At 40.9% G+C, this 11,548-nt stretch overlaps 1 protein-coding gene across 1 annotated transcript in view; it reads left to right on the top strand.

The window, feature by feature from the left end:
• Window positions 1-2,750: 2,750 nt before the first annotated feature.
• GPR149 (G protein-coupled receptor 149) overlaps window positions 2,751-11,548 on the top strand; it is a 28,314-nt gene continuing 19,516 nt past the window's right edge. The window contains exons 1-3 of the mRNA XM_054206652.1: window positions 2,751-3,725; window positions 4,764-4,956; window positions 7,822-8,282. Of these exons, the coding sequence (XP_054062627.1) occupies window positions 2,757-3,725; window positions 4,764-4,956; window positions 7,822-8,282 (1,623 nt within the window). The 5' untranslated portion in view covers window positions 2,751-2,756. The remainder of the gene's footprint in view (window positions 3,726-4,763; window positions 4,957-7,821; window positions 8,283-11,548) is intronic.

The following is an 11,548-nucleotide window of genomic DNA, read 5'->3' as shown; positions in this document are numbered from 1 at the left end:
AATTGTGGTTGATATATGCTGTCAGGGCTTTTGGATATCCAGTGTAGTTATAATGACTCAGGGTACAGCAGAAAAATTTTCAGAAGCAGGGAAAATAAATTTCCCAAGCATCATTAAAATTTTTTCTAAACAGCTGGCAGTAATGTGGCAAGAGCATATGAGGATGACACAGGCCATGGAAACAGGGAATTTAAGAATGAAAGTAACTGATCACGTATCGGGAAGCACTAAGACATACCAAGAGTGAATGAAGCTGGTTTGCCACAGTTTAGCATCCAGGTTAATTGAAATTTCATTTGAACGTTTCTTTATGGTTGCAGTATTTATAAAACCTCTGTTTTGTCTTCACTAGTTTCCAGTGAAGACAAAGTTTCTAGTGAAAAGGGAACTCTGCTGCAGCTTGCAGCAGATCATCTGCTCATTTTCATAAAACTTGTGGGAACTTAATACCTTTGACACTGTCAGATTGAGATGAAAACAATCATTTTATCAAAAGGAATTGGGGGATGGGGAGTGGAAGAGAGAGACATGCGCAGGCATGTATCCACACTCAGGCATGGTCATGCGTTTCCTGAGGAAGCCAGGCTAAAAAATAAAGGTCCAAACAAGGGTGAATGATGCTTCTTTCTCTTCTTATCTCTTGACTGTACTTCTGACCAGGCTCACACTGTTAATCTTAAGATTTAGAACACTGTCCTTAATTTAAAGTTGACTTACGGGGGCAGAGGTGACTGTGATTTGTAAATAGAAGGAAATGAGCCCTGGCCTTTAGCTGGCACAGCACAGATTAACAATCAATAGTCCAGCAGGACAGATAAATCACAAAAGCCAAGTCAAATCCTGTACAGTTAAAGGCCAGATGGATGCTCCAGATCCAGGACTGTGCCTTGTGTGGAAGGCAGGATGGATGCCCCTCTCTCTTGCAGATTTCTGGCATGAGGGTTGACAGTTGGTCCTGATAAATAATGCAGAATCCTCAAGAGGGAGCTGTGATGTGAAAGGAAGCATGGAGAAGCAAAGGCTCCTGGTCGCGCTGCATAGGAGGAGCATGGCTTTATGACAGGTCCTGCACTGACGACAGTTCTATGGCTGTATGGGGCACATGGAGTTGACTGGATGACCTACCCCGTTTTGTGGGATAAGCCATCCCAGTGCCATGGCAGGGCAGCTTGGAAATCGGAAATGAAGGAGGGGTTGTTCATATAAGTTGTTATTGCCCTTAGCTCTGATTCTTGTAATGTGGGCGCTTTTCACATGATGCAGCTGCAGCCATGCGTTCTTTTTCACTGCCTCTCCCATGTGGGGCTCCAACGCCTCTGAGAATCACTGCCTCCAACCTGGCAGGAGGGAAAACACATGAGCAATCCAGTCACTGGCTTGACACAGCTAGTGCGTTCCAAAGTGGGTAGAACTGAGCAAGGATCAGATTGTTAATAACACAGATTTCTAACTGAGTGGATTTGTAATGTTACCTAGACTAGAAGGTAATTGCGACAACTTTACAATATTACTCTTAATCAGAAAATGTTTGTCCTGCATCCCCATGGCATATTTGAACTCAAAGTGGTGCCAGAAAGAGGCAGAGTCCTCCAAGAAGATTGCATTGAACCTATCTGTCCACTTAACATCTGAGCATTGGAAATTTTGTCAGCTTATCAGTTTCACCAGTATTGCATTTCCTCAAGAGAAAACATTCATAATGTGCCAAAATGCACCTGCCTGTGATTCTGTCCATGCATTCAGCTAGAGCAGACAGACAGTCAGCGTTTGATGTGGCTCAGATTTGAATCATGTGGGGAATTAAAGTTTTATAAAGCCCAGACTGAGTTGAGATACCACATAGGCAGGCAACACCTGGCTGACAAGCACGGCAGTTGCCTGTCATTAATGAAAGGTTGTCAGTAAGTGTACAGTTAGCATCCGTGTGCAGTGTATGCACATACACATGTGCACTTGCAGAGGGAGTAGGAATACAGAAAGGCAGAGCAGACACACCCCTTCTGTTTCGTCTTCATAAAAGGCTCCTGCGGTTTTTCCCTTCACTAAGCTTGGAGTACAGAAGTGTGAAAGAATAAAAGCAGCACTCTAGCTCGTGATGCACAGCCCTGGAGCAGCCATGGGCTTTACGGGAATGACATTTACAGCTGACATCAGATCTGAGTATTTGCATTGGATTTCAGTGTCAGCATCGGAGGTGTGGCTTAGCAGGGACACTGTTTCAGTCTTCTGATCCAGCTAAGAGGCAGCTCCGTCTGAGAAGATACTCACTCCCCTCGTCTCTGCTATCCTGCTTGCATCTGACTCCTCCCTCCTGCAGCTCAGAACAGCGCAGGGTGAATCCAACAGCTTCTCGTTTCTACTATGTTTCTCCCTGAGCTACTAGAGCTTGAGCGTACCTGATACTCTGCCTTCGTTTCAACTGAACTCGTGAGTAAGGCACATTGCCTGATTATCTGTCAAAAGTGAATGACATGTTATTACCTGAAGAGCCTAAATTAACCATCTTCCAGTACTGAATGGATTATGAAGAATTGGATTTTTTTCATCACCTTTGATACTTCATTGTTGCTTGATTTTTCGAGAGCACGAGTTGTTCTGGTTATCAAGGGTGCTTTCACCTGAATATTTCTTCATCAGATGCCACAAAAGTCTAGGAAAACAAAGAAACTTGTGATGTGGAGCTAACAGTTCTGGTTTCAGCTAGTGAAAACTTGCAGAGTCAGTGAGAAGGCAAAGAAAAAAATTTGTCAAGGACAATGTCGGTAACGCCTAGTAATTTGTCACTCAATGGGACGAGCTTCTTCAGTGAAAATCATAGCATTATGGATAAGCCTAGTGAGCAGAGAACTTTGAATGTCTTTCTTTTCTGCTTGACTTTTATCACTGCATTCACAGCTCTTCTGGGCAGCATTTATTCACTAGTTTCCCTGCTTAAAATGCAAAACAAAACCACAGTTTCGATGATTGTGACCTCTTTGTCAATAGATGATTTGATCAGCATTGTGCCAGTGATTATTTTCATGCTAACCCAGTGGTCTAGTAGTGTCCTCCCCCAGCCTCTGTGCACCACCTCAGCGCTTATATATTTATTCCAGGGCATTTCTAGCAACCTGAAAGGGTCTCTTATAGTTTCTTACAACTTCTACACCATCAACAAAACTGAGACAATGAGCTGCAGCACTTCCAAGCGACGAGTGAGCATGGTACGGGCCATTTTCACCATCTGGATTTTCAGTTTGCTGATCTGCATTTTGCCTCTCTGTGGCTGGGGCAAGTACATCCCTACCTCCTGGGGTTGCTTCACTGACTGTGCCAGTTCCTACATCTTGTTTTTATTTATTGTCTACTCACTGTGCTTTTGCCTCCTTACAGTGCTCTCTGTTCCTCTAACTTACCAGCTGTTGTGCTCAGATGAGCAACAGCTATTACACATTGATTACCAGGAAATCTCTCGAGGCTACATCACCCCTGGGACACCTGCAGGCTGCAGTACTGCTACCCCATCTCTGTCACCGGTGGACCCTGTGGATAAAATCCTGAAGCATTTCCAAAACGCATGTCCAAGCTCAGAGGCAGTTTTTAGGAAAGGTGTGGCTGAGAGCGGTGCACTCGAGCCTGGTTGCATGAAGAGCGTACAGAGCAGGAGCTTCATGGTGGGCTTTGCCCAGAAACGATTCTCGCTGATTCTTGCATTGACAAAAGTCATTCTCTGGCTTCCAATGATGGTAAATTGTTAGATTGCTTTACTTTGTAATGTTTACTTACATTTAAATGGAGTGTGAGATGGTGTGCCATGTATTGAAACAGATGAACTGTAGCCATTGCAATCGTTCCTTATAGTGTAGTTTGTGCTGGCAAAAGTCCTTTTGAGCAGGTCTGTGTCACTACTGAATTTAACTGGCTTTCAGCAGATTTGGCAGAGCCTGATTCATCAGTGTGTTACTCTATCATCACATCATTTGTATCTCCTGAATACAGGGATGAATAAGGTCCACCCTTTTGTATTGCCAGCTCTCTGACAAGCATTGCTTCAGCATTATGGGGTCTGTGAATTGTACTAAACTCGCTCTTCTGCCCCTCCTCACAGCTGTGAGTCACGTCCTTTGCCAGACTGGTTAAAAAATAGGAGTTTGTTAGAAAAATTAGGTTTGCTTGCATCTTTGTAATCTCTATAGCATTGGGGTGATGGGGTGGGTGGGATGGCATGCTGTCCGTGTGCATGCACTGGTATATTTGGGAACAGGTACATTCATGTATAATTAGAAAGGAGTCTGTTGAGAACAGGGAACATGAGTCTGGGGCAGTGTTACGCCTGTCCCCAGGGTGTGTATAGGCTCAGTATCTGAGCTTCTCTCAAGGGAAAGAGGGCATTACAGAACATCTGCAGCGCAGTCCTGTGTGGTGCTAAGTTCTCTCTCCTGTTCTCCATCTGGAGTTGGGGTTCCTCCATACCGTGCAGGAGAGACTGAGCTCGCAGTCTCTTCTGAGTTGCTTGGACTGTGAGTTGCTTGTTTTAATAGTGCTCAGGCATCTATATTTAGCTTAAGCAAGGGTTTTTCTGAGAAATGCAGAATGAGGAGGAGAGCCTCTGTCAGTGTGTTTTCTCCACTCTCTGTTAGAAACAAAATTGTTAGGCTCAGCAAACATTAATGACAACCTGTGTCTTCTGGTTGTGTCATATTCACAGTGAGATGTTCTGTTTATTCCTGGAAATATCTCATGTGCCTGAAGCGATTTAAATTTCAAAATGCTCTGCCTTTCAGATACAAATGGTTGTCCAGCACATCACTGGTTTCCAAAACCTTTCATTTGAGATACTTAGCTTCCTGCTGACTTTGCTGTCTGCCGCAGTCACCCCAGTATTTGTCCTGTCAGAACACTGGATCCACCTGCCCTGTGGCTGCATCATTAATTGCAGGAGGAATTCGTATGCAGTGTCTTCAGAAGAACTCAAAAGTAAGTATGGAAGGGTGACACGCAGCTGGAATGTATCTTGTAGTAAAGAGCATAGGGAGTTAGTTAACAGTGTGTTGTACTCCTTGAAATCATTTACCCGAGTTACATAGACATTATTCAGAGCAACATGTGAGACTCACAACATTCATGCGAGACAGCTGGATGGAAATAGTGGATGCTGAGGCTCAGAAGCTTGGCTGAATTTACCAGGTCACTGTTAGATCTTTTAATAGAGTCTGATGGACTCTGAATCCTAGTTTCCTCCCTGGGAAAGATGTATATACCAAATCTGACTTCTACTAATCAAATACATGAAACATGCTAAACACATTCAATGTTGTGGGGGAAAAAACATGCTAATTGCGAGCAAATTATAAGAAGGAGAGGAGCTATTGTTGGTACACCTGTGCTGTAGCTACTAAGCAGAAACCACAGTGACACCAATAAGCAAATAGCAAAGGATGTGATTTTTGGGCAGGGCCTGTATCTCACTGTGTTCATGCTGCTTGTTAAAAGCTCAGGAACTCCTAGACAGTTTTTGCCTAAAAATATTTCCCTGCATGTTTATAAAGTTTACCTTGGTGTAACAGAGGATGCCAGACGTTCACTGGTAACCTTCTTACAATCTTCTAAAGCCCTGGTTTTCTCTGGGCCTCCATGTAGAACTAGCTGGAGGAATCCCTGCACACTGACTGTCACAGCATACCTCCTGCAGTTACATGACTTTTGTTCTTCTCATAAAGAACTTGATCATGTGGTAATAGTCAGAGAAATAGAAGACAAAGAAATACAGCTGTCGCTCCATCAACTTTTCTCTAGTGAAAAACACATTTAGGCTTCTGTGAACATGAATAACATTGTCATGTTTGTGGCTAAAAGACTGCATAAGGCTTCCCTGAAAATTTCCTGGCTACAGTTACTTATGAAATGCCTCAGTCTCCACGGTTCATGTATCTGCACAGAGGGACTGCATTTTGAATTACAGATGAAAATATGTTTACAGTATTATTCTGAGACAAGTATGTCTATTGAAGCTTACTATACCTACTAATGTAAATTCAGTATCTTGATTAGTGATTAATTTCTGGGCAAACTGAAAATGTACAAACTTTAAAAAATTTAGCTGTTCAACAGTAGATAATTATGGAAAGTCTGAAGGATAGAAATCTGCCACAGGACTTACATACATCTGTAGCTGTTAGATCTCTGTTAACGTATAGTAAATGTGTTCTGGTAAAAATACCAGTACAGAAGCCTACAAGGAGGGAAGATAGAGCAATAACTGATTTTTTTATTTATGTTCATAATTATTATCAAGAATATCTTAACATAAAAGTAGTTTTTATTTCCTATTTATAATTCTGCCGTTATATTAGTGTATAAAAATGATAGATTTATGCATTAATCTTTCAGAAGTGAGAGTTGCAGTGCTGGTTTGTCCCTTGAGGCCTTGTCCAAGGGGAATTGAAAATGCTGGCAAGTTTTATTTAGAAAGTTAGAATTGCAATGGAATGGCAGGGAATGGAATGGCATGGAATGAATGGAATGGAATGGAATGGAATGGAGTGGTTCACTTGGAAGGGACCTACAAGGATCATCTAGTCCAACCACAAAAGTCATGAGTTAAGTACTTCTGAGGATCTGGGTGTTTCACATTCTCTGGAGTGAAAGTCCTCTGACATCAGTGGATGGATCCCTGACATTCACTGCATGTTTAGGGAGAAAGCAAGCTCCTGAATCTTAGAGAAAAGCCATTCTCATTCATGGCTTTCACTTACTTTGAACACCTTCTCCAAATGCAGAACAGCTTGTGCTGCAACTGATGCTGTTTTAACTGCTTTCCCAGATAGGATGACTGCAGCTCATCAAGAAGGCAGTTTATTTCAGATGTATTCGGAGATAAATGTACAACAGATGGAAAAGTAGCAATTATAAAATTATTTAAAATAAATCTGTCACTTTTGGATATTTGTACTAAAGGCTATTCTCAAGTTTTAATGCAATGACTGCTAAGGTCAGAATTTCACTAACAATTAAATATGATCTAGTCAGCACAAAAAATGTTGAGTAGAAATAGAGGTTGTATAAATGTATCCCCATACCTTTTTTTTTATAATTTAGCATGAAAGGTTTGGTGGGAAGATGATTTCATTAGTTAAATAAAAGGTACTTCTTTATTTACTACATCATGTAAGATGAAAAGGGGGAGGATGGAGAATCTCAGGTAATTTCTATTAGAAAGGAGGAAGAATGAAAGGGTATAAATAATAATGAGAGTTTTTATTTAATTGTTCAATTACTGTGTAAGATTAGTTGGAGCACTGAATTTAGAACAGAGAATATATGAAAATTTCATTGTGTAAATACTTTGAATATTTATTTTTTATTGTAAAATTCTGGGGGTTTTGCTTGATTATTGATATTGAAGGTTAGTTATTGATTAACAGTAATATTTTATCATGTTGTACAATTTTACAATTTTTCACCTTTAGGAATAAGCTGAAACAGGCTCTGAAAAAAAAGAGTATTACAAAATCTAAGTATTTTCTTCTTGTGTGTATCCCATAAAACATCATATATCATGTGGTTTTGAAAATAGCAGATAATCTACCAGTTTCTGGGAATCCATTAACTTTGGAATGTGTAATTTCTGAATTTGTTAAGAAGGCAGTATAATAACATACTATCTGAGAAGTCTTTCTTCTCAACAATTCATTCTTTTTATGCATAGAAAATTGCCTGTTTCTAGCAGTAGTTAAATAATTTATTCCATGTTTTAGAATGTCATTTTCATTGTGTATGTAATCTCATTTTTCTTCTTGGTTTTGACTCTTATAATATGACTTTCCTTTCCTTTCTGCTTAGCCAAACGTAGGGCTTTCGAATTCAACCTGTCATTCCAGCAAGGCTATGGAATCTACAAAATATCCCATGAAAACCACCACCACCACCACGTTGGCGATGATAAATCTACGTCCTATCACAACCTGGTGAGCTACGATTGCGGTAACTCCAAAGAACCTCGGCGAGGAAGCGCCGATCGGCCCGTCGCTGGGGAGGCGGCGTTCAGCACCACGGCCCTGCCGGACAGCTCCCGGGACGCCCCACAGGGACCCCAGGCCCGGGCGGAGCCTGGCCAGGAGAGCAGCAGCGACCGCCTCCTTCCTGACAAACTGGGGGCCTTTAGCAGAGAAGAGGTCAGAAATTTTGATAAGTCGACTTTTTTTGAAGGACCAGAAAGGAGATTGTCTCACGAGGAAAGTCATAAACCTGAACTCACAGACTGGGAATGGTGCAGGAGTAAATCAGAGAGGACCCCTCGGCAGGTAAAATATGAATTTGCCCTTATTTTTTTCTGATGATAAGCTAAGAGTAGTTTTTACTTACATTGAAGTTACTATTAGTCCTATTGGTGGTATAGTTACTTTTAGTAAAAATCATACTTAACATTGTCTATTTTAGTAACCTCACACCTGTTGCAGATTCTGATCCAGCAACAATTTCTCACTTGTCTTCTTAATCATAGGAATTATCATTATTATTATTATTATTATTATTATTGTTGTTGTTGTTATTATTATTACTACTACTACTGCTACTACTATTACTATTATTATTATTATTTTGTGTGCACCTGCATCATCTGTATAAGGTAAGAATTCAGCATGAATTGTGTTAATTCATCTTAATGAATAGGAATTTTCTCTCCAAAAGATTACATTTTCAAGAGTATTTCAAAGCCTCTGGTGACTTTTTTTGTTATCCTTACATTTTGGGTAGGCGAACAAAGAGAAATGCAAAACCAAACATGAATGGTAAGTCCATGGATAAATGCAGATTTCAATCTGGGCACAAAGATTCCTATTAGATTCAAACAAAAAGATTCCAAATATTATATAGTTCATCCCTTTCCTTTAGATTGTGGACAGTTATTGAGAAGAAGAAACCCTGAGAAACTTACTAGTTTTCAGGAGCTCTGAGAGAAAAGTGAAGGTGGAGTCTTAATACATCAGCACTTGAAATTGAAGAGCTTGTTAAAGGTGTCTGTAACCTCACCTTGTGTAGTTCTTTGCACAGAAGTTCTGATTCTGCTCTCTCACATTTGCTGTGCGCTGTACTGAATCCAAGAGAGCTTTTCACAGCTTGGGAGAAGAGGAATGTCAAAACCCATAGCCTTTAAGGACATGCTGTCTAAAATTAATAGACTGAGCTCCAATCTTGCTATGAGACTCTTTCACCTAAAGGTGTCTCCTGTTGAATGTACCACCATTGCTGCAGAAGTTGGGGTTTGCTTTCAGTTATGAGATTGCAGGATTATGGTCTGTTCCCAGTGCAGAGTCTTCATTTGCCTGTTCCTTGCCATGCTGATAGAGGCATATCAAGAACAGCAGGATCACTGATTTCCTCAGCTTGGAGGTGTTTTGGTTCTGCTATGACAAACCTTGTTGTTAGTGCCCATACTGGGAGGGTCTTCACTGACTTCTGACTAGAGTTGGGTTCAACACTAAAGAAGAGCTGTGAGGGAGAATTGCCCAAAACTGCCATTTGTAGAATGGCAGACTGAAATTGGATTCAGCAAAAGGACAGCTATTACAGTATGTGAGAACGTGGGCTTAAAGGAGAACTGCCAAGCTTTATTTTCTGTAATCGGTGTTTGTTTAAGCAGAAAAATGTCACAACAGCTACTGCAGGTTGAATGCTCTTAATGAAAGAAGGGAAAGATTGTTAGCTGTTCCTTGTCAACTGCCTGTTAAGCGGGCAATGAGTATTAGGATTTTTTGTCTCCTAAAAATTCATGATTATGAACCAAAGGCGAAACACTGCCATGAGGCACCAGGTGAGCCTGCAGTGTGACATCTGTAGTGGAAATAGGAATGAGCAATAGCTGTTTATCCCTGTGGAATTTACGTGATGCTTTCATCACATACTGGACTCTACAAAGCATCTCAGAGTGGCCTGAGGAGTAAAAAAGAGATAACACTGTATCGTGCAGTTACCTGCTACTTCTGTGTGCACCTTTCCCATGCTATGGCATTTGTGCTTCAGCACACAGTACTGGTCTGCATAAACAGTGTATGTAATGGTCCTCTGGCAGCATAGATATATATCCATTTTCAAGATAAACCAGGGCAGTTCTGTGTACATATAAGTACGGTTTTCATTTTTGATATGTGACACAGTCAAAGGTTCCCACTGTTGCTGTAAATTGACTCTGAGACAACTTAAAATGTCAATTCTGGCTGCTCACCTTTGGAAGTTTCCCTTGGTGGAATCCAAAAGAAGACAGTATCGGCTTTCAATTTACTACACACGAGCAACCAGGAAACACATGCAAAAGAATTAAAACAAAGAACACTGAAGTATTTTAAAAAATATTTTATTGCTATTTGAGTAATAAATAGTAATACTATTTGAATTTGAATTTTCATTTTATTTTATTAAATTTCAGGAGCTTTTGTAGTATGTAGCAAAATCACTGCTTTTTTTCTGCTATATTTGCACAGTGAAAAGTTCATATTGGCCATAGGAAAAGCATATTTTCATTTTTTTTCTAGAATTGTCACATTGAGAGAAAACAAGACTGTGTATCTATCTTGTGAGGAATGAACAAAAACTTAAGTGAAAACTTAAATGCTCAGAAGGATGATTTTATATTTGGGGAAAGCCGTTTCTTGTGTGGTGTGGAAGCAGTTATTCTTCCCCTGTCCTTCAGTGGTCACACAAAGTAAAGTATCAGTTGCCTGTCAAAGGGGTTTAAGTGTCTCCCCTAAAAGAAGCAGAAGTCACTGTAAATCTGAGAAACACTTTTCCAGATGATGTGGTTGCATGTTTATGCCCTATTCAAGAACAACAGAAGATAGTCAATAATTTTACTGGAAGGCTTAGTTTTTCCCAAGCTATCTCGACAATGTTTGGAAGGGCAAGCTTGCATTCAGGAAGTTGAACTTTAAGGTCTGAGTGAGTGGAAAGGGCTTGACCTTGCCTGGGTTTTGAGAACCCTGTCTTCTGGAACAAGTGTTTACTGTGCTAGGTGAGACTGTCATGCTTTTGTAGCATTTCCTGCAGAACTGTGGCTTCTGTTAATCTTTCCAGTGTGTCACTTCAGTGAACTCCACAGTCGGTACAGTCTCTCCTTGTTTATTTGAATTCTGATACCTGCTGATGCCTAGAACACCAGTCCTTCCTCCCAGTGCAAAACCAAGGTGATGCAGGAGGCAGGAGTTTGGGGCACAATGACGTCAGAAGCCAAAGCCAGTCTGCCTGGCCGAAGGTTAACTAAACTCTGAGGGTTTGAGTGTGCACTGTGGAATTCAGTAGATGTTTGCCATTACATTCGCTGGGAGTCGGGCAGGAGGCTGTGTGAAGTCCACAAGACAGGAGCTGCAGAAGGCTTTAGGTTGGAAAGGATCTCTGAAAGTCACCTAATCCAAACTCCTGCTCCAAGCAGGGCTGACTTCAAAGCTAGATCAACTTGCTCTAGACCTTTGGTACATACATTGGTAAGATGTATAAGAGATGTTTTATATCTAAATAAGGGAATCCCTTCTCCCTCTGATAAACACAAGTTTATGATTTGAGTCAAAGTAGGAAT

Source organism: Rissa tridactyla, chromosome 6 (genome assembly GCF_028500815.1).
Source record: "Rissa tridactyla isolate bRisTri1 chromosome 6, bRisTri1.patW.cur.20221130, whole genome shotgun sequence".
Lineage (NCBI taxonomy): Eukaryota > Metazoa > Chordata > Aves > Charadriiformes > Laridae > Rissa > Rissa tridactyla.
The sequence above is the reverse complement of the archived record's forward strand: the minus strand, read 5'-3'. Positions and strand labels throughout refer to the sequence as shown.